The 24,028-nt window shown below is 40.8% G+C and overlaps 1 protein-coding gene across 2 annotated transcripts in view; it reads right to left on the reverse strand.

Annotated features, from left to right (window-relative positions):
* Positions 1-24,028, reverse strand: part of scaf8 (SR-related CTD-associated factor 8) — a 285,263-nt gene that overhangs the window by 144,370 nt on the left and 116,865 nt on the right. For both annotated transcript variants that reach the window (XR_013888261.1, XM_080200340.1), the window contains exons 6-10: positions 12,347-12,483; positions 10,984-11,157; positions 5,756-5,835; positions 2,760-2,877; positions 1,595-1,726 (exon numbers count right to left, since the gene is read on the reverse strand). Coding sequence is in view for 1 of the 2 variants with exons in the window: in XM_080200340.1 (XP_080056466.1) it covers positions 1,595-1,726; positions 2,760-2,877; positions 5,756-5,835; positions 10,984-11,157; positions 12,347-12,483 (641 nt within the window). In the remaining variant the exon portion in view is untranslated. The remainder of the gene's footprint in view (positions 1-1,594; positions 1,727-2,759; positions 2,878-5,755; positions 5,836-10,983; positions 11,158-12,346; positions 12,484-24,028) is intronic.

Genomic DNA, 24,028 nt, shown 5'->3' on the forward strand with positions numbered 1-24,028 from the left:
TCCATGAGAGGCCTCCAGGAATCCATAGTTCTGGCAGTTAGTGAGAAAAGGGCAGGCTTTTTAAAAAAAAGTGCATGAATGATAATTACAAATCAAAGAACAAAAAATCAAATTAACCAGAGACCATTGTCTCAGAGCACTGGCTTCTGATAGGCTCACGAATCAGGTTATCAGTAGCCAGTACTCGACAGGATTCTGGCCAATTTGATTTCTTTTTCTATTGCTGGGCAGAAAAGCAGCTGAGCGAGCAGAGCAGCCTATGCAGTGAAGGCTGAGTACTCTTATTCAGTAAGAGAAATTATCATATTGGTAGTGTCAACCACATTCTGACAATACAAGAATGTAAATACTGGAAAATAAACATAATGCTACATAAGGGGGGGCTTTGGAGGGCATTCACTGGGGGATTTAGGAGGTGAATCATGTCAGAGTGCTTAAACTTGTCAGTGACATGATGAAAAAGTTTGGGGGTTCCCTAACGTTCTAGGGAGGTTACAATGGTTTCAGTGCTAGAACGGTTTGGGAAATGCTGTGCTACGCCAATTCCTCTCTCCAAAATGGTATAAAATGATAAATGGTAGTAAAAATAAATTTTACTCAATACCAACATTAATTACCAGGCAATAAATTAATGAGACAATAAGGTGATATTGTCCAAATACTGTCAAATGTACTTGAGATCGTAGGACTAATTCCACTGTAACAGAGAGGGTATTGCATTTAGGGACAAGAGAGGCTGTATGACCCCCTTCTCTGCTGTGATTTTTCTATAGTTCAATGAAATGCCTTGATTCAAACCAACTCCTTTATGCAAAGATTCTTTTGGAGAATGGAATGTTTTGTCAAAAGGAGTAGTTGAAACAAAGATTAATGCATCTTTTGAAGAACATTTGAAGCAGAGAATGATAAAAGGCCAAGGGGATTCATGAGGGGGCTTTGGGAAGAGATTCTGGGGGCAAAGGATAAAAAGAACTCTGGGAGGGGAATCATGTCAGTAGGCTAAAACGTGTCGTTAACATGCTAAGAGGTTCCTTGAAGCTCGAGAGGTCAAGAGCGATTTTGTGGTTGGAAAACCTTGACCTACACCATTTCCTCTCTTTAAAATGGTACAGGATAGCAAAAGGCAGTAAAATAATTAGAGAGAAGAGTAGATTAGGTTTTGATTGTTCTAGCTAAGACTTGACATTGATGACAGGGCAAACAGCCTCCTTCAGCAGAATAACTCTAGCAGAGATAAAATTAATGTCAGAACTCAATTGTATGTATGGCAATTTTTAAATAATATATATAATGGTGAGGCAATTATATTTAATTTCCAGTTCTCTTATTCCACACTTATCAAGATAATCGTCAAAGTCAAGATGTCCTATCCAGTTGATCCTAGGAGATCCTGAATAATTAGCAAATGTGATGAAAACCACTCCATGGAGTGATGTTAATACAGGTGCCCTTTTAACAGAACAAAAGCAGCACCAGTTTTAATATCACAGATTCAACAAAAAAGTCAAATATTTTTTCATTAACGTACATGCCGAATCAGAGGCTGACTATCATATTCAATGTATTTTGTAACTTCACAAAATTGTCTCTCTACCTGTTGCTGTTGCTCAAGAGGATCCTCCACTCTGATCTCCTGATCCTGTTGCTGATGGTGAGTGCTGCTCTGGGAAGGGGTTACTGACTGCTCAGATCCAAAAGTTACTTCCTGATTGTCCAAAGTTGAAGTCTGCAAAATAAAGTACTTCATAAATACAAATTTGTACACCAAGGTTCAGTCTCTATGGCCCATGTGTTCTGAAATACTCTTTTGGTTATCAAAATACAGCACGTACAGATCTTTTAAACTAGAAACAAAGTATCTAACCATAACAATTTCCACAACAAATGATTTTTTTTTGACACCAGTATAAACATGGTTTATGCCTTGTATGAAGAATGGTACATGGGTTCCAAAAAATTAAGGCCCAACATACAATTACAATTCATCCCATAATTCATGGATTAATAGTCTAAATAAGTAAGTCCCGTCCTACTTTTTGCATGTAAGGTATGGTGAGTTAACTGCAAAACAATGAATTTGATGATACTGAAATGCATATTGTTAGAAGTGCAAATCATTAATCATGTTCTATGAAAACTGCAATTTATAGCAAATTACTATGAATGTTGCAACTTAGAAATATGTTATTTATGGGCTGTAAGATAAATCTACCTTGATACAGTGCAAAGAATACAAAATATTGAATCTTGAATTACTTCTACAGCTACGTATTCCGAACAAACGTGTTACAAAGTTCATAGACTTTTTATTACAGTCTTTGTAGCTAAATTGCTGCAAATCTGCCTCAAAATAAACTCCAAAGTACAGTAAGTATTGGAAACAGGCAAAAGAATTATGTGATGATAACAGAAATGAAGTGTTTTGCTGTTTCATAAATTATGAGAAATGATTTGAGAATGAAGAATGAATTTGCTCAAATGATGATTTGCAAAGTGTTGAAACAAATTTTATGATGTGTAGTCATTGTAAAATACTTAATTTGATCAATATATTTTGTGTTGTCAAGCTTAAATATAAACAACTTACTAAATGAAAATACAGATAGAGATAAATTGTTTCAAAGCATATCTTCACAGAGAACTGCATTGCCATCACTGCAAATGCATGTCTTTTCCTTTCAGTTTTGAGTGTGAATTGCATTACTACTATAATTTGTGCTAATTATATTAACAATTATCTTTCATACTTCTGGCTGTACCTGCTGTGTCTGCTGTTGCTCCATTAGCTGCTGGCGTAGTTGCTCAAAGTTTTGCTGCTGGAATTGCTCGGCCAGCTGCTGAAAAAGTGATGTGTTCATGGTCTCAGTTACAAGAGGTCTGTAAATCAAAGAGGTAACCATTTACCACTCGTGCAAAGAACAGCACTTCTATAAGAGGCTGAAAAGATGATGTTGAACTGGGGATCATGTTCATAGCTTGCAACATTTCTCTGACTGCTCCGTAAATGTAATGTATTGTGTCAAATCAAGTAATACAAACCAATAAAATCCAGCTCTGTGCTGATATCAAATTGGGGTGTAAGTTCATTACAATTGGTGAAAGGGAGAAACAATCAACCATGCCATTGCTCTCTGCTATTAACCAAGGATGCTTACATCAGATTAACCATAATGATGCTCACCTGATGCTCAAACAGCACCGAAGCACTATCAATAAAGCACTACTAGTCTGTTATCAGTGGAATTTCCAAGCCTGGTTTTGAAGATAAAAACTAAGATACTTTGGTGAAGGCTGTTTATTTTTATTTTTACTCCGTTCTTAAAGTCACAAAGCCAATGCGCAGAGTGGACAGGGCAAGTCCTTGATCGTCTCGCTTGCTCCAAAAACCAAATCAAATTGAATCTAATTCATGACCCCCACAAGAGAGACAAACAAGATCCCAAAGATCATTTTACTGAGTTAAACTTTAAATCTTTAATTGTAGAATCAAAACTTTCCAAAACATAGTTCACAAAATACATGCTTGCCTTGCATCTTATTATCGACAAAAATTGCATTTCATCTTTGTTTCAAATAACAATTTCTTATACAAATCAGTGTCACATTCTCAAGTGACAATTATTAAGCATCCAAATCAGGTAAGAAAACTTTCATTTTAATCAAAGTTTATTAATATATTAAGGGTTGCTCTCAAGGTTCTAAGATATAGCCATAATCCTTACCCACCTCCTTGTTTACACCCAGCAAACCTCCCTAATGATAATGGAATTGCAAAGAAATGAGATTACACAGAATGATATCCAGGAACCTATGGGAGCCAGGTTGTGGAAAATGCAATGGATAAGAACTTTAACTTCCAATTATATTGTTGGAAATGTTACATTTTCCAATGACAGTGTGGTGCACATTATGAATATTATCTCCTGCATATTTATTTCTATTGACTAATGAAGAAGGCTAGTTAACAAAATTGAAACTCATTGGATAGAAGTGTTAGTATCAGTTTAGATAAAATATTGGCTTTAAAACAGAAAACTGCAAAGGTTGCTCTGCAGATTAGAGGATAACAAATTAGTGTTCATATGGTTAACTGCAACAGAGCATAGATAGAAGAGTAGAATGGGCACAGAATTTAATTGAAATGAGGGGTGATGAATTTTGGAAGAATATAGAAATGCAATACAGACAAAACAACAGTTCTAAAGTGTGTGTGGGGACAGAGGGACATGGAATTACATATGCATGGATTTTTGAGGTGACAGGGACCAGAGTATTTAGCAAAGCACATTGGACCTTATGCTTAAAAATGGAGGCATCGAGAGCAAAAGCAGAAATGTTATGCTAAGTGTTTATAAAGCTCTGATTAGGCCAACTACAGTACTGCATCCAGTTCTGGTCACCACACCTTAGGAAGGAAATAATTTTGTTAAGATACAGAGGAGATTTATCAGAGTAGTTCCAGGGTGGGGAATTTTAACTAAACGAGTAGGTTGGAAAAGATGAGGCTCTTCTCCTTGGAGCAAAGGAAATTAAGGGGAGATTTGATAGTTGTGTACAAAATTATCAGTTTAGATAAGGCAGACAAAAGGTTGTTCCCATTAGTTTATAGTACAATGATTAGGGGACACTAAGGTTTTGGGCAAAAGATTCAGGGGGAAGGTGAGGAGGAACTTGTATCTTTACATAGCAATCAGTAATGGGCAGGAAGTTGTTGCCTAAGGAGGATGGAGTGAGGGAATGGGACTGATCAGATTGCTCAACAGAAAAATGGCCTGGACTCGATAATCTGATTGGCCTCCTTCTGTACCATAACAACTCTTATGATATTGTTGCCAAGTTGAGTAGAGTAATTGTAGATTGGTGTTTGTAAAATGCTAGGGGAAAAGCGTTGCATAGTCCCTTTAAAAGGTGGTGCTTTTTTGTGCTTACAAAGTTAGAGATAATGCAAGAACATATAGTGTGCTCAAAATGAAACAATTGTATCGGAAGGCCAAGCAGCAGGGTTACCAAGGCAACAGGCTTTCATGCATTTGAATTATTTGAATGCAGCCTATCAATTTGAACTAGGCACTTAAACACTAAGAACCTATTAAATTTACATCCAATGTTTTGGCAACGTAGGACCAATTCTGTTGTAGGTGATATTGATGTGCCATCACAGGTATAAAAGAAGGGAGGCAGTGGGACAAAAGCAGAGAGCAACCACCAACTGCCAGAGTAACAGCTCTTAGCTTCATTTACGTCTTAACAGAAAATATCATCTCGATAGCGAAGGTATCAAAGAAGAAAAAAGAATCAGAGAAGGCTCAGAATATTCCAGGAGAGACAAAACCTGGTTGCAATTTAGAGAGGAACTAAAATTCTACTTTTTTGTTAATAAGTGGAAGTTGTATTTATCTGAACAGCATTCTATTAGAATCTTGTTTTATTCCATTTGTTAATAGTTTTGTTAACTTGTTCACTGCCAGTTTGACTGATAAATTGTTTCTTGTTGACTTGAGAGTGTGTCAGGGAGTTATTTTGATTTAACTATTAAAAGTTGCTGAAGAGCAGATCGTACCACTTCACATTCATTTTTACAGATTATGAGGCGAGGTCCTCCGAGTGGTTAGTTGTTAGTTCTCAGAGGGGATCCACCTCTGCTTCATAACAATATTACAACTAAAATAATGGTATATTCTGTTTAAAGATTACAGGAGCAAGACAGCACTTGTGCAACTGGGAGTGGGGAGAAGATGCATAAATAATTTCTTACAGCTGGGATGCAGACGTTTCTTTCTTAGTTTCGTCTGAACGATCATGTTCTTCATCATACTCAAATCTGTCAAGGAGTTTCTGCAGCAAAACATAGAAACCCAATTCAGTATTTTATAGCCAGTTGATTCAATAACAGTGTTAACCAACCTAGCCCTGTGCAGATCTGGTTTTAATTTGCCATGGCTTCTTCATTCAAAATCAGAAATTTCTTCAAAAGCAGAGATACATTTAGTTTCTTGTGGAGCCTCCTGAAAGTTTGCTGACAATCATCTCACTCTGGAGGCTGTAATTAATCAGAATTGCTGATTCAAATGATCCTCAGATCTAAAACAGATCACATCTGGAAACACCAATACCATCCTGTCTGCCTACGGCAAACATAAATACTATAGGAACATATAGACAAGATGACAGAATGCAGCTTGTAAAAATGGAATTAATGAGAGTTTGCCCCAGGGTATCAGGAGTTGAAAATCTACACGGGAGGGCTGAGTTTGAAAAAAATCCAAGAGGGACATCACAGGAGAAATATAAATTAATTGGTTTGCGAGATTCTGCTATTAGAGAGGGTCTTTAAGTAGATGAAAATTAGAAAGATACATTCATTTTAAAAGTAGCCACTTAGATTTAAGAAACACAAACACAAGCAATAGGAAAGTACATTAAGTCCTACCGAGGTAAAATAAAGTATTGTACTTTGGATTACTTATACTAAAGTTCACACAAGGGAAGTAAATTGAAGGCATGGTAGCACAGCTCCGTTGTGTGGAATACATGTCCTGTAAAACGTGAGAAGTTGTGGACATTGCCAGTGTCTTAGATGATCATGTGTAGGATGTGTCACCAGAAACAGAAACCTGAGCTGAGTGACAGCGAGAGTCACTGAGATACATCCAGAAGGCTGAAATTTATGTGGATAGCAGATTCAAAGAAGCGGTCACACTGCAGCCCAGGAGCATGGAGGCAGAAAGCGAATAGGTGACTGACAGGTAGTCCAAGAGAACTAGCATAGGAGGCCTGACGTCCTATTTATCAATCAGTTTTCCGCTCTGAAAGAGCAATAGTTAATTCGGGGAACAGACTGTGTTTTAGTGGTCGTAAATGCGACCGCAAGATGGTATGATGCCTTCCTGGTTCCAGCATCAGGGATGTCACAGAGTGGCTGCAGGAAATACTTTTGGAGGTATTCAGCCCTCATAGACTGTAGTCCACATTGGTACCAATGACTTAGATAGAAAAAGGGATCAGGCACAGAAATTTTAGAGAGCTAGGGAAGACATTAAAAAGCAGGGCCTCTAAAGTAGTGATCTCAGGATTACTCCTAGTCCAATGTGCAAATGAGTACAGAAATAAGAAAATCGAGTGATTAAATACAGGAATGGAAAGCTGGTGTAGGAGGGGGGCATCAGACGTCTGAGGATTAGGACTGGTTCTTGGGAAGGTGGGATCTGTACAAGTTGGATGGTCTATACTGGCAACGGACTGTAATAAATATCCTCATAGGGATATTTGCTAGTGCTGTTGACAGGGATTTAAACTGGATTGGTAGGGGGTGGGAACCCCAGGGCAAATTCAGAGCAGGCAATGAGATGGAAATTAGTGAGCAATTCTGAAAAATATAAGTAGTGTCTCTCGAATTTGATCGAGTTTTTCGAGGAAGTGACAAAGATGATTGATGACGGTAGGGCAGTGGATGTTGTCTAAATGGACTTCAGTCAGGCTTTTGACAAGGTCCCTCATGGCAGACTGGTGCAGAATGAAGTTGCATGGGATCAGAGGTGAGCTAGCAAAGGGGATACAAAATTGGCTTGGTCAAAAAAGACAGAGGGTAGCAGTGGAAGGGTGCGTTTCCAAATGGAGGACTGTGACAAGTGGTGTTGTGAGACTTCTTACTGTGTTTACCCCAATCCGATGCCGGCATCTCCACATCACAAGTGGTGTTCCTCAGGGATCAGTGCTGGGACCTTTGCTGTTTGTAATATATATAAATGATTTGGAGGAAAACGTAACTGAATTGATTAATAAGTTTACGGACGACACAAAGATTGGTGAATATGCCGATAACGATGAGGACCATCAGAGGATAGAGCAGGATATAGATCAATTGGAGACTTGGGCAGAGAGATGGCAGATGGAGTTTAATTCGGACAAATATGAGGTCATGCATTTTGGAAGGTCTAATATAGATAGGAAACATATAGTAAATGACAGAACCCTTAGGAATATTGATAGGCAAAGGGATCTGGGTGTACAGGTACACAGATCACTGGAAGTGTCAACGCGGGTGGAGAAGGTAGTCAAGAAGGCATACTGCATGCTTCCTTCATCGGCTGGGGCACTGAGTTTGGCAAAAATTGGCAAATCATGTTGCAGCTTTATAGAACCTTAGTTAGGCTGCACTTGGAATATAATGTTCAATTCTGGTCACCACACTACCAGAAGGATGTGGAAGCTTTGGATAGGGTACAGAAAAATTTACTAGATATTTCCGAGTATAGAAGGCATTAACTATGAGAAGTTGGAGAAACTTGGTTTGTTTTCACTGGAACAACAGAGGTTGAGGGGCAACCTGACAGGAATCTACAAGATTATGAAGGGCATGGAACGGGTGGAAGAGTCAATTCCTAGGGGAATAGGTTTAAGGTGCGAAGAGCAAGATTTAAAGGAGATGAACGAGGCAAGTTTTTTTTAAAACAGAGGGAGGCAGGTGCTTGGGACGCACTATCGGAGGTGGTAATGGAAACAGATACAATAGTGACTTTTAAGGGGTATCTTAACAAATACAAGGATAGAATGGGAATAAAGGGATATGGTTCCCAGAAGGGTAGGGGGGTTTAATTCAGTTGGGCAGCATGGTCAGTGCAGGCTTGGGGGGCTGAAGGGCCTGTGCTGTAATTTTCTTTTTTCTTTGTTCTAAATTCAGTTGATCCATGAGTCACTATCTTGTATATTTAGGTCCCCTAGGTTTTGTTTCACCCACAGCACAGCCATATTTTCCACTTCGACCCTATCATACCATTTCATTACCTTGAAGACATCTATCAAGTTATTCCTCACTTCTCTTTTCTAGAAAAGGACTCTTTACTTGTCCAATCTTTCTTAATAAGTGTAAACTCACTGTTCTAATACCATTCTTGTGTATTTTGTTTTGCACCTTCCCCAGCAAATTTTACAATCTCTTTCTTCTTCTTAGGCAGTCTCTTCGGATGAAGAACAATTTACTTCCATACCATTTTGATGGATGTTGAGACGGTTGATAAGTTCACTGTGCAATTTACAGACTCTGCTTTGAGGCAGGTGTTGCTTGAATAATCAGGCAGATGAGCTGTTTGGAGATTTGTAATGCACTCTGAAAATCTCAACTCTGCTTTTGTGATCCCAATATAGTCCCTCAATATGTTTGGTGCCTTCCTAAGTAAATCATCACTATTTTGAATGGTCACAAGCCCTGGATTCCCACGAGTTAGCAGAGATGTTTAATCTCTTCAGAGTGTTTTGAGGACATCCCCAAAACTTTTCCACCGTTCTCTTGGGAGTCTGAGTAGAACAGCTGCTTTGGGAGTCTGATGTCAGGCGTACAAGTGACATTCCTTACCCAGTGGAGCTCATTTTGAATGATTAGCTGGGCATGTTGGCTTTGTCGTAAACAACCCCCTATTCTGCCAGTGACAAGCACAAGACCACATGGGAACATCCACTGTCCAAACACAGGCATTTACTCATGCATATCATTGGTTGAGCAATGTACCCACATCACCTGCACCATGACAGGTAAATATGACTGCTGGACCAATCAATACCTTATCTGATCTACCATCTCTACCAGCCTGGTCCCCAAACAGTGGAGGCAACAAGAACTATTGCCTCAAACAAATGAGCACTAAGAACCTCAAAGTTCCCACCAAGGCAGCCCTTTTCAATCAGCGCCTCTCTGCCAATCTCTCAACCTCCAGCCATCAGGTGTGTTTCTACAGTGCCTGGTTGACCCAAGTCCATCAAAATAACTACTTGCAAAGAGATCTTTTGTCTCCAACTAAAAACACTGGGAATAATTTGCTGGAAATCACCAATAGATACAGGAATTTGTGGGTAGGTGCAAAGCTTTTGCAGACTGGAAACTTCTTCACACCACAAGAGAAAAACAACATTCCACAGACAGCTGAAGGCAATGATACAATATAAAGCCCATGAAGAACAAATGATGGACAGAAAGAGGGAGACCCAATAACTCGCAGACACCAATGATATATGTGGTTTAATTTGAAGAATATCCTCAACTAAGACTCTGTCATCCTCAACTCCATTCTTCAATGTCCCATTTGTTTCAGTCTTGGCCTTTACCCAGTCTGGAGCTAAGCTGAAAAATCCATTCATCAGCTCAGAAGTAATGAGGCTGTTGGAGCAAATGGAATCCCTGCCTAAATTGTGAACCTTTGCGGAGATGCACAACCTTACATCCCTCATCTGGGAGGACAAATAAAAGGCGGGGAGAATCTTAGGAATGCTGTGATGGAACTCTATTCAACAAGGGAGACAAGTCCAATCATTGAAATAACAGATGTCTCTCGGCTGTCTGCCATTGGAAATATCACTGCAAGCATCTTCCTCAGTTGCCTCCTCTCAGTAGCCAAAGAACTCCTTTCCAGAGTAGCAGTACAGTTTTCGCCTATCCAGAAACATGTTCTTGACTGCAGGGCCAATTCAAGAAATATGCCAGGAACCTCACCAAGCAATGTAAATAACCTCCATACAATATAGAGATGAGAACTGCTCACAGTATCCAAGTGTGGTCCAACCTAGATTTTATTCAAGTTTTATATAACATCTCCGCTCTTTAATTACTTCTCTCTAGGAATTAACCCCAGTGATTTGCAACTGTTTTATTAACTTTCATTGCTACTTCTGGTGCTTTGCATATCTACACCGTAGATCATTTTGCTCCTGCTTCAGCAGGACACTGACTGGTGAAATGGGGAAAGATTTAGAATTGAATGCTGGAGTGATTACGTAGGTCAGCAAGCAGGTTAGATGATGGCCAAAGTAACAGTAGCATTAAACCCATTATTATGGTAACACTGAAATATCACAGTGCTTCTGTTTATACTTAATTCACTTATTGGACATTTTTAAATCTAGCGCTATTTCAGTAGTCCATTGATCACAGAGTCATTGTGTCTTGCACTCTATTAAATTATCTTTCTAATATGATTGCACCCATCAGAGTACCTTATTAAAATTGAGTCGCTGGTCCAGTGGATTGAGAGTATTCGCTGTTGCAGCTGCTGTCAGCTGAGCTGTCAAGGCCTGTAGTTGGACCACAAGCCCAGCATCAAGAGCCTGAAGCAGAGAAGGCTGAGGTTTTTGCTGCTGCATCTGAAGACTCTGAACCAACTGCTGGAGCTAGAGACAAAGTGGAAATGACAATGCAATTGTTTACATATAGGATAGAGTTCACACTACAAATAATTTATCTTCTGTAACATCTGCACATATGTATATGATAGTGGGAATAAAGTCAAATAAATTGAGGGAAAGTTTTTGCCATAAAATCCATCAAATGTGGGACATATTAAAATTTTGGTTTCATAGATGACTCTCTGACTCTCAACGATTTTTATGATGCACCATAGAAAGCATCCTTTCTGGATTTATGGCTCCTGCTATGACCAAGACCACAAGAAATTACAAAGGGTTGAGCACGATGCCCAGTCCATCACACAAACCAGCCTCCTGTCCACTGACTCTGACTACACTTCCCACTGCCTCGGAAAAGCAGCCAGCATAATTAAGAACCCACGCACCCCGTACATTCTCTCTTCCACCTTCTTCCATTGGGAAAAAGTAACAGAAGTCTGAGATCACGTACCAGCCGACTCCAGTACAGCTTCTTTTCTGTTGCTGTCAGGCTTCTGAATGGACCTACCATATATTGGACTGATCCTTCTCTACACCCTAGCTATGACACACACTATATTCTGCACCCTCTCCTTTTCTTCTCGCCTAGGTACTCTACGAACAGTGTGTTTTGTCTATGTAGCACGCAAGAAACAATACTTTTCACTGCATCCCAATATATGTGACAATAATAAATCAAATCAAAGATTTCTAATGCCTGCAGTAACCTGTTTTTCATTTTCAAATAGTTAATCAAGCTTTGATTCAAGAATGTAATAATTTGAACATTTATTTGAATTTTAGCCTTCTTAATAAAATACCCATAAAAATCTTCTCTCCAAGCAGTGACAGCACAAACTGTTTATTGAAATAGACCAACAATTAGTAACTGCAAATTCAGCATAATATGTTGCTTGGATCCTTCCGCCTGGCCAAATTTCCAAACATACCCAGTAGTTTCAGTATTGGGAGTATATAAATAGGTGCAGTCGTAACACCTCCGTGACTTAGCCCCCACCCACCTAAATACCCACAGACATTTATCCTAGTACGAGCATTAGGGACATAGAAGTAAAGTGAATCACTTAAAGAAGCAGACTCCAAATATAAGTAAATGAAACATATCAAAGGATCTGCAATTCTTATCAACAATTATCGATTCAGATAAATGCAAAATTGAAAAATACTATCATACCTGTTGACCCTGGGGACTCTGGAGAAGCTGTGCAACAGCAGCAATTGTGTCTGTATTTGATAGCTGAGAGATAGATGCCCATGCGTCAGGTAAATTTTGCATTACATTAGCTGGTGTCGCAGGCGTGGCTGGAGTTCCTGGAAAATAAAACATTTACAACTATATAAATTGTTATTGTAGGTAGAATACTTATTATTTCTGATAAAACTTTTAAATCCTTATCTTTTCATGAATTGCAGAAACTGATTCCCTGCATTCAATGAACCATCTACTAACACAAAAATGTATAGTCAGCATACTTTGGCAATACAGTTTTGCCTGAAATATACTGAGGTACCGTTTGAGTTCCAGAAGGCTAGAATTCTGATTTTGAAGCAGGGGATGGCATTTTTTAATTAACTTGATTGATTAGATTTTATGGAACTAATATACCCTCAAACAGTTGCAAGGTAGGAAGCAAATTTGTGAAGAGGTAGAAATATTTGCATTGACAACGTCAAAACACCCTATTACACAGGCAAAGGACCTAATAAAGCATAGGATGACAGAGAAATCACACATTATACCAGGTTAGATGCCAGTTAACACACACCTACCTTGTGTATTAGGCTACCAACAAAGAATAGCAATCCGTTTGGCCTCTCACGCTATCTTCTGTATATTAGATTTGTTCATGGGATGTGGGCATTACTGGCTAGGCCAGCATTTTTTACCCATCCCTAATTGCCCTCAAGGTGGTGGTGCTGTGCTGCATTCTTGAATTGCCAGAGTCCATGTTTTGTAGGAACATCCACAATGCTGTGTATACATTGCTCAAGTCAAATTGTCCTTTTCTGACAATGGAACTATATAAATGATCATCTAATATTTTACCAAATTAAACGAGATAGGATTTCACAAGAACTCAAAATAGAAACTGTGTGTGTGACTTAGAGAAAACGCAATCAAACTTTAAATATTGCTGACTTCTGCAAGCTTGATAAGCATACCATTTAATGGTCACACTGATCATTAATCCAAACCGAACTTAGATACTTCATAAAATGGTAATGCAAACGAGCAAGAAAGAAACTGTATTTCTTTTGCACCAAAGAACGTTTGCTGAATGCTTACTGACAGTCAACATGCAAGGTGCCAATAACTACAATAAAGACTAGATTACTGATGTTGGACTTGGCACTGAGCAAATTTCCCTGCTATTCTATAAATAATGCTATCAGACATTGTACTGTATATAATCCTCATAATGTGAAAGTGCTGCATTCATTCTGAACAATATGTGCTGCATACTCTCCAAGGCCTATACATATTTGTTGGGTGTGGTGCCCAGAACTGAACACCGTTTTCTAAACGGGGCGTAACCAAAAAATTATGTAATTGTAACGTAACTTCACTTCTTTGTAGTTCAGTCCTGAGGTAAAGGCCAACATTTCCTTAGCTTTTATAAAAAAATGTACCTGTTTACTAGCTTTTAATGATTTCTGTACTGGATCTTATATTCCTTTCCAACTACTTCCTGATAACTGCAACTATGCTACTTACCTCCAATTCATGCAGTACTGACTTCCACATTCTTATCATTCTATGACTGAAGTTTCTGCTGAATTTCACATTGGATTTGTGACTATCTTATAGTTATAGTCACTTGCAGTTTTGGATTTCCTCCCACGTGGAAACATCCTTTCTACGTTTACTCTGGGATTACACCGAGTAGGTATTATTGCAAAGTAGCAGTTATTTCAAAACAACTGAGTAAGAATAGTGAATTTGATCTGTGACATTTAGCATGTTCAGATTTATAATTTCACAAGGGAACATCTCTGCATACATTGCCAAGAACATCAATACAGACAACTTTTCTTTTGAAAACTAAGGTTGCAGGCCAATTCACCATGTGTTGCAATATACAGACATTCAAATTAGAAAGATACTGGACGTGATCTTACCGCACTGGTCGATAACAGTGAGCTGGGAAGGTAGCTTGAGGGGCCAAATGGATTGCTACCCCCCTGGCCCCTTTTCACAAACAAGAATGGCTTTGTGCCCTTTGAAATTGATTACATTAACATCCATAGAAACATAGAACAGTACAGCACAGTACAGGCCCTTCAGCCCTCGATGTTATGCCGAGCTATGTCCAAACCCAACATTAAGCTACCCCACTCTGTATCATTCTGGTGTGCTCTAAGTGCCTATCCAATAACTGCTTGAAAGTTCCTAAAATGCCAACTCCACTATCACAGCAGGCAGTGCATTCCACACCCCAACCACTCTCTGAGTAAAGAATCTACCTCAGACATCCTTCCTATATCTCCCACCATGAACCTTATAGTTATGCCTCCTAGTAACAGCTACAGTCACCCGAGGAAATAGTCTCTGCATGTCCACACTATCTATCCCCCTGAGAAAAGTCCCAGCTCTTTCGACCTTTCCTCATAAGACCTACCCTCCAGGCAGCATCCTGGTAAATCTCTTCTGCACTTTCTCCAATGCTTCCACATCCTTCTTATACTGAGGTGACCAGAACTGCACACAATATTCCAAATGTGGTCTCACAAAGGTCTGGTATAGATGCAGAATAAACCCACAGCTCTTAAACACAAATTCCCTGCTAATAAACGCTAACACACTATTAAGCCTTCTTCACAGCTCTATCCACTTGAGTGGCAACCTTCAGAGATCTGTGGATGTGAACTCAAGATCTCCCAGTTTTTCCACATTCCTCAGAACCCTGCCGTTGATCCTGTAATCTGCATTCAAGTTTGTCCTACCAAAATGAATCACCTTGCACTTATCAGGTTTAAACTCCATCTGCCACTTTTCTGCCCAGCTCTGCATCCTATCAATGTCTCTCTGCATCCTATAAGAGCCCTCCACCTCATCCACTATTCCACCAGTCTTGGTGTCATCAGCGAATTTACTAATCCACCCTTCAGCCCCCTCTTCCAAGTCACTGATAAAAATCACAAACAGCAGAGGACCCAGCACTGATCCCTGAGGTACACCGCTGGTAACTGGCCTCCAGTCTGAAAATTTTCCCTCAACCACCACCCTCCATCTTCTATGCGACAGCCAGTTACTTATCCAATCGGCCAAATTTCCTTTTATCCCACACCTTACTTTCTTCATGAGGCTACCATGGGGAACCTTATCAAATGCCTTATTAAATCTATGTATACAACATCAACTGCTTTACCTTCATCTACACACTTAGTTACCTCCTCAAAGGATTCAATCAAATTTGTGAGGCAGGACTTACGCCTCACAAAACCGTGCTGATTATCCTGGATTAAGCTGCATCTTTCCAAATGGTCATAAATCCCAGCTCTCAGGATCCTTTCCATTAACTTACGGACCACCGAAGCAAGACTAATTGGCCTATATTTACCAGGGTCATTCCCATTTCCTTTCTTGAAGAGAGGAACAACATTTGCCACTCTCCAGTCCTCTGGCAAAATCTCCGTGACGTGACGTGCAAATAAACTTGTTGGACTTTTCGCTGGTGTTGTGAGATTTCTTTCTGTTTTACAATCCCCGTGGACAGTGAGGACCCAAAGATCAAAGCTAAAGGCTCCGTGATCTCATCCTTTACCTCCCAAAGTATCTTAGAATGTATCCCATCTGCCCAGGAGACTTTTTCAAAATTGCCAGTACATCTTCCCTCAGAAATCTACCTCCTCCATCCTATCACCCTGTATCACTCACTCATCCTCAAAAACATGGCCTCTCTCCGTAGTGAGCACTGAAGAAAAGTATTCATTCAACACCTCACCTATCTCTTCTGACTCCATGCAGAAATTCCCACTACTATCCTTGACTGGCCCTAACTTCACCCTGCTCATTCTTTTATTTCTCACATAAGAGTAAAAAGCCTTGGGGTGTTCCTTGATTCAACCCACCAAGGGCTTCTTGTGCCCCCTCCTAGCTCTCCTAAGCCCTTTTTTAACTCATTCCTAGCCCTCTTTTAATCCTCAAGCGACCCAACTGAACCTTGTTTTCTCATCCACACACATGCTTCCTTTTCCCTCGTCAAGACATTCAATCTCCTTTGTGAGCCATGATTCCCTCACATGGCCATTTCATCCCTGCCTGACAGGGACATACCTATCAAGGACATGCAGTATTTGTTCCTTGAAAAAGCTCCACTTTTCATTTGTGCCCATACCTGACAGTTTCTGTTCCCATCTTATGTTCCCTAATTCTTGCCTAATTGCATCATAATTACCTCTGCCCCAATTATATACCTTGCCCTGTCGTGTGACCCCATCCCTCGCCATTGCAATAATGAAGGACACCGAATTATGTGGTCACTATCTCCAAGTGCTCTCCCACAAACAAATCTAATTATTGGCCCAGTTCATTACCCAGTACCATGTCCAATGTGGTGCCACCTCTTGTCAGCTTATCCACATGTTGTGTCAGGAAACCCTCCTGCACACACTATACAAAAAGTGTCCCATCCAAACTATTCGACTTATAAAGGTTCCAATGAATATTTGGAAAGTTAAAGTCACCCATGACAACTACCCTGTGACCTCCACACCTATCCATAATCTGCTTTGCCATTTCTTCCCCATCTCTATTACTATTTGGGGGCTTACAGAAAACTCCTAACAATGTGACCGATCCTTTCCTGTTTCTAACTTCAGCCCATATTACATCAGTAGGCAGATCGCCCTCAAAATGCCTTTCAGCAGCCATTAAACTATCCTTGATTAACAATGCTACTCCTCCACCTCTTTTACCACCTTCCCTACTTTTACTGAAACATCTATATCCCAGAACTGCCAACCATTCATGTCCCTGTTCTAACCATGTCTCCGTAATGGCCACAACATCATAGTCCCAAGTACCAATCCACGCTCCAAGTTCACCTACCTTATTCCTGATGCTCCTTGCATTGAACTAGATACACTTCAACCCACCATCCTGTCTGTACACTCCTGCAACCTTGATACCTTCCTCAGTACCTCACAACCCTCAACACTGGCTTTTGGACTACATCTCATTTTCCCACCCCCCTGACAAATTAGTTTAACCCTCCCCCGAAGAGCTGTAGCAAATTTCCTCCCAGGACATTACTGCCCCTCTGGTTCAGATGCAAACCATCCTGTTTGTACAGGTCTCACCTTCCCCAGAATGTGCTCCAATTATCCGTGTAAATAAAACCCTCTCCTACACCATCCCTGCAGCCACATGTTAATCTGCACTCTTTCCCTGTTCCTCAACTCACTGGCATGTGGCACCAGCTACAAACCAGAGATGACAACGTGCTCTGTCCTGGCTCTCCGCTTCCATCCTAGCTCTCTAAATTCCTGTTTTAAATCCCCATTCCTTCTCCTACGTACATCACTGGTACCAATGTGCACCATGATCTGTGATTGATCCCCCTCCCCCTTAAGGATCCTGAAAACACGGTCCGAGACATCACGGACCTGTGCATCCGGGAGGCAACATACCATCCGTGAGTCTCTTTTGCTGCCGCAGAATCTCCTATGTGTTCCTCTAACCATCGCATACCCAATTACTATTGCTCTCCTACTCTCCCCCCTTCCCTTCTAAAGCACAGGGATGGACTCAGCGCTTACAAGGTTCAGCATGGCCACTTCCCCCCTTATCAGTGAGAGATCACGCTTGTGAGAATCACTACTGCTCTCTACTCTGCAATGGTGGGAGCCAGGCTGGGGGCAGGGGGAAAACAAAGGCCACTGAAATGCCTGGGTGGTTGGGGGAAGGCCAGACAGCACAATCTTGGGTTGAAGGAAGACTTCCAGCTCGCTAGGAGATAGGGACAACCTGTGCAATGATGCCCGAACACTCTGAGGCCAGCTTCACCAAGGTTTTCAAGCTTCTCCTATCCCTCACTGGCACAAAGCTCTGAGATATCAAAGAAATTGACAGAGTGTCTGAAGATTGCATTGCCAAGTTCACTGAAGACCGGCGTGGAGGACTCCCATTTGGACGCTGTTATGACACTCAAATGTTTTGGGTCTTTGCTGACTAAGCCAATTTCAGACAGATAGTGGGTAACTAATATAGTTTGGTGTCAATATGCTTGAACTAAGGAAGTTATTGAAAAACACAAAAACACCAAAACGTTTCTCGTGTCTGGTGCCTATCAGTGGCACTGGATGAAATATACATAACTACGAATAGCCTTGAGACAAAACATCCCAAGGCCATGTTTATCGTGGCCGGGGACTTCAATCAGGCTAAGCTCAGGAGTGTACTGCCAAGTTACCAACACGTCTCCTATTCCGCTAGAGGCCCAAACATCCTAGACCTCTGCTACACAAGTATCAAACATGCCTACCGCTCCATTGTCCGCCCACACTTTAGCAAATCAGGCCACAAGGCTGTATTCCTGCTCCCCACATACAAGCAAAAACTGAAGCGGAACAACCCATCAAGGAAAGTCATGCAACGTTGGTCTGAGTAATCGGATTATCCCCTATGGGAACTGCTTTGACTCAGTGAACTAGCAATGAAATCTTTGTGACCAGCCTGAACAAGTGAGTACGCCACTACAGTAACTGACTTGATTAGGAAGTGTGTAGAAGATTGTGCCAAAGAAGCAAATCTGCGTATTCCCCAACCAAAAACCATGGATGAACAGGGAGGTCCACTGCTTGCTGAAGTGCAGGTCTGAGGCATTCAAGTCAGGCAACCCTGACCTTTGTAAGAAAGTCAAATACGACCTAAGGAGATCCATCAAAGATGCCAAAAGACAGTACCGGATCAAGCCGGATCAGCACCAGTTCTAGGCTAGCCACACAGACCCCTGCCAACTATGGCAAGGTCTGCAAGACACAACAGGTTACAAGACGGAGGCATGTAAAATCACCAGCTCCAATGCACCCCTCCCTGATGGGATCAATGCATTCTAAGCCCAAGAGGTCAGCGAGAGCATGCCCTCCACCCTGGATGAACAGTATCTGGGATCACCAATGCAGATGTCAGAGCAGCTTTCTTGAAGGTCAACCCATGGAAAGTGACAGCCCAGGTAGGATACTGGGATGAGCACTCAGGTCCTGCGTGGATTAGCTGGCGGGGGTAATCGGAAACAACTTCAACCTCTCTTTACAACAACGTGAGGTCCCTATCTGCTTCAAGATAACCACCTTCATCCTGGTACCTAAGAAAAACTAAGCAGCATGCCTAAGTGACTAACGACCGGTGGCTCTGACATCCACCATTATGAAGTGCTTTGAAAGGCATGAATCAACTCCAGCCTCCTGGATCATATGGATCCAATACAGTTTGCTACCACCACAACAGCAGATGCCATCTCCCTGGCCTGCACTCAATCCTGGAAAATCTGGATAACAAAGACATCTATGTCAGACTCCTATTTATTGACCGCAGCTCAGCCTTCAACAGCACTATTCCCACAAAACACATCTCCAAACTCCGTGGCCTAAGCCTCGGCTCCTCCCTCCACAACTGGAGCCTGAACTTCCTAACTCACAGACCACAATCAGTAAGGATAGGCAATAACACCTCCTCGACAATCATCCTCAACACACTGCCCCACAAGGCTAAGTTCTCAGCCCCCTACTATACTCCATATGCACCTATGACTGTGCGGCCAAATTCCCCTCCAATTCAATTTTCAGGTTTGATGACGACACCAACGTAGTGGGTCAGATCTCAAACAATGACAGGACAGGAATGAGATCGTGAATCTGGTAAAATAGTGCGGCAACAATAATTTTTCCCTCGATGTAAACAAAATGAAGGAGACTGTCATCTTCAGGAAGCATAGAGGAGAACATGCCCCTGTCTACAACAACAGGGATGAAGTAGAAAGGGCCAACAGCTTCAATTTTTTAGATGTCCAGATCAACAAACTGTCGCAGTCCCCATATGCCAACACTCTAGTTGAGAAAGCCCACCAACGCCTCTACTTCCTCAGAAGACTAAGGAAATTCAGCATGTCAGCTACAACACTCACCAACCTTTACAGATGCACCATAGAAAACATTCTTTCTGATTCTATCATGGCCTGTATGGCTCCTGCTCTGCCCAAGATCACAAGAAATAACAAGAAGTCATGAACGTAGCCCAATCCATCACACAAACCAGATTCCCATCCATGGACTCTGTCTACAGTTCCCACTGCCTCAGCAAAGCAGCCATAATTGAGGACCCCGAGCACCCCAGACATTCTCTCTTTCACCTTCTTCCGCCAGGAAAAAGATACAAAAGTCTAATGTCACGAACCAACCGATTCAAGAGCAGCTTCTTCCCTGCTGCCATCAGGTTTTTGAATGGACCTATCTTGCATTAAATTGATCTTTCTCTACACCCTAGCTATGAGTGTAACACTACATTCTGCACTCTCTCATTTCCTTCTTTATGAACAGTATGCTTTGTCTGTATAGCATGCAAGAAACAATACTTTTCACTGTATGCTAATACATGTGACAATAATAAATCAAATCAAGATGTCCTTTGCTAGAAATGGATGTGTTCTAGACATTATCCACAGCCCATGGTACCCTATGAAGTGGTGCCATGAATCACCAGAAGTCACTGTGTTGCAGCAGAAAGCATTAGTTACAGGATTACAAGAAATAGTGGAGAAAATAAAACGGGACTTTAAATAACATATATATTTTGTCATGCCCAGCAAAGGCATGGCATATTCATTACTTTAAACATGGACTGTGCATGCATCAAATGCCTGGAACTTTCGTCTTTACTTTGTTTAAAATGGACAGGTGAACTGTTATTATGGTAGCCAACGAGTCAAGTAACCTTATTCAACACAAACTATCAAGCTTCTGGAAAGTTGTAATTGAGTCACCCTGGTGAGGCCTCCCCCTGGAATGGACATATCATGAAATCAATGGATTCCTAGAATCCAGGTCTCCTGGATTCAACAGAAAGCTAATGAGACCAGAATTCACCAGTTAAGTGTGAAAGATGATCGGCTATCTCCCATTGTACAGTGATGCATCTAAACTTTGAAACCATGCAGGTTCAGCAATGCCAGCAGTGGTCATGTGATTGGAACTGGTTTGAGATGACAGGTTTTACTTAAAGACTGGGAGGTCAAGGCAGGCTGTAGAAAACCCGACAAGACAACAGCTTCAAAGAAAGGCTATACTTTCTTTGCCTTTCAGAACCATTAGTTTTCGTTCGGTCTGAGAACCTGACTCGAAAATTGGATGCAAGTTATTTAGCAGCCAAAGTACTTAATTGGTTCCAGTTTTACAATTCACCTGAAGAATCAGCACCCCAGATATTTGACTACAAGAAACTTCTCAACCTGCTGTGCATCCTTTGTTTTACAAGACCCTCACCTCAACTTTAAATCCTCAAAACAATTCAGTAATCTGTAAGTGTCCATTATTTTTATCCGTATCCAATCTGTTTGCATGTGTGTGCAGCCATGTATAAAACCATGTCCTTGCATTAATTTGGAATATGTAGGAATAACCTTCTTTGTTTAAAACTAACAAAAGCTGCTGCTGAATTACTTATTTGGGATACACACTCCAAGGCTAAGAAAAGGCATACCTCTTTCCATATAAACAAAACTGATTATGGGCTGGAAGAGAGCAAATAAATTGTCCAAGATAGGACGAAATCAATTGTCTCCTATCCTTGTCTTCCATGCTTTCTTTCTCCCTCTTATTGGCACGTCATACACATGCAAAGTTATTTGTGTCTCACTCTGGCTTTAGTAATTTCCTATCAACATGTCTGACCTGCCCCTTTTTCATAGAATAGAATCATATAGTGGAGGAGGACGACATTTGGCCCATCAAGTCTGTACCGACAACAATCCCACCCAGGTCCCATCCCTGCAACCCCACGTATTTACCCCGCTAATCCCACTAACCCACACATCTTGGGACACCAAGGGGCAATTTAGCATGGTCCATCTGCCTAACCTGCACATCTTTGGAGTGTGGGGAGAAAACCGGAGCGTTCGGAGGAAACCAACGCAGACATGGGGAGAACATGCAAACTCCACACAGTCACCCAAGACCAGAATTGAACTCAGGTCTCTGACACTGTGAGGCAGCAGTGCTAACCGCTGTGCCACCATCGTTTCCATTGTAAAAATATCTATTTATGCTTTTTGTACTTTTTTACATTACTTTAAGGTGACCAACTACCCCAGATATTTGAGATGCTTGTCCTGTATTCTCAATCACCAAATTTTGTGCACGTGCAATATGTACCTCAGCATGCACACTGAGCTTTCCTCTCAGCAACCTACTACCAGTCACCAGCAACCCCTGGAAACAAGGCAGTCCCATCTCCACTCAGATGCCAAAGAATCTCTTAATTCATTCTCCAAGAGCTGTGTTCGACCGATTTCTACTTGTTCAAGTAAATTCACAGTTAGTGGGTTGAAGACGATAAATGTGCAAACCATCAGAATCCACTGAATCAGCCATATTTGGGAAAAATTGGAGGGTTTTGCTTAGAAGACGCAAGGAAAAGCAATACATAGTGCACTAACATTGATTTACTATGTATAATTCTATACTTGATATAAGTGGAAACATGAATAGTAAAGTATATTGCAGGACTGAAAATGAAAATAGGGAGGATAATAAGAAAATAAAAGAATGCACAAGAATAGATTAGTTGGTAAAATAAGATTTAAAAAGTGTTTTATAAATATATTAATAATAAATGGGTAGTAAAAGGACGAGCCAAATTAAGTGTTGCAAGTATTGACCATAAAAAGCTATTTGACAAGTACTACATAAAACAGGCTTGTTAGCCCATGAGACAAAATAGATTCAGCAGCACAAATACAAAGTTATCTGAGACACAGAAAACAGAGTAATAGTATATTGCCCCACAAATCTAGTCCAAATAACCATCTTTTCAGTTCAAGCTGATTTTCTCAAATATGTCATTAATGAGAGAAATTCTACATGTATACTTAGAGTTATTAATGATGTCAATCATAGAATCCCTACAGTGCAGGGGGAGGCCATTTGGCCCATTGAGCCTGCACCAGCAACAATCTCTCCCCAGCCCTATCCCCATACCCCACGTATTTTTACCCTGACATTAAAGGGCAATTTAGCATGGCCAATCAACCCAATCTGCACATCTTTGGAATGTGGAAGTAAACCAGAGCACCCGGAGGAAACCCATGCAGGCACGGGGAAAACGTGCAAACTCCACACAGGCAGTCATCCCAGGCTGGAATTGAACCCAGGTTCCTGGCACTGTGAGGCAGCAGTGCTAACCTGTAACACAGACAAGAGCAAAACAAAACCCTCACTTATTTACATACATCATGGAAAGTGAAAAACATAGCACCCTCTCAAGATACAACAAAGCGCTTTACAGAAAACTAATGTCTTTAACTAGATAAATACTGATTTTTAATTCATTGAACTACTATATAAACAGAGCCTTTGAAACACAGTGCCACTTTAAAAAGTGTTAAGATCTTTTGTCTGACTAAAAAAACGACTAAATTTTGAAAGATTCAGTCTTTGGTCTCAAACCCAGAGAATTATTACACACATTAGTTACCATATAACAGCAATTAGTTCTAAATTGTTTTTTTAAAAATTGTGCTTAAGGTGAGAATTATACTTGGTACCTGTGCATAGAATATTTCCATTACTTGCAGCACCAAATATCAGCTAAAGGAACAAGTGCAAAATAAAGATCCTTCCACGGTGCACCAAATGCCAT

The sequence above is a fragment of the Carcharhinus amblyrhynchos genome, chromosome 12 (genome assembly GCF_965287045.1).
Source record: "Carcharhinus amblyrhynchos chromosome 12, sCarAmb.v2.hapA, whole genome shotgun sequence".
NCBI classification, from domain to species: domain Eukaryota; kingdom Metazoa; phylum Chordata; class Chondrichthyes; order Carcharhiniformes; family Carcharhinidae; genus Carcharhinus; species Carcharhinus amblyrhynchos.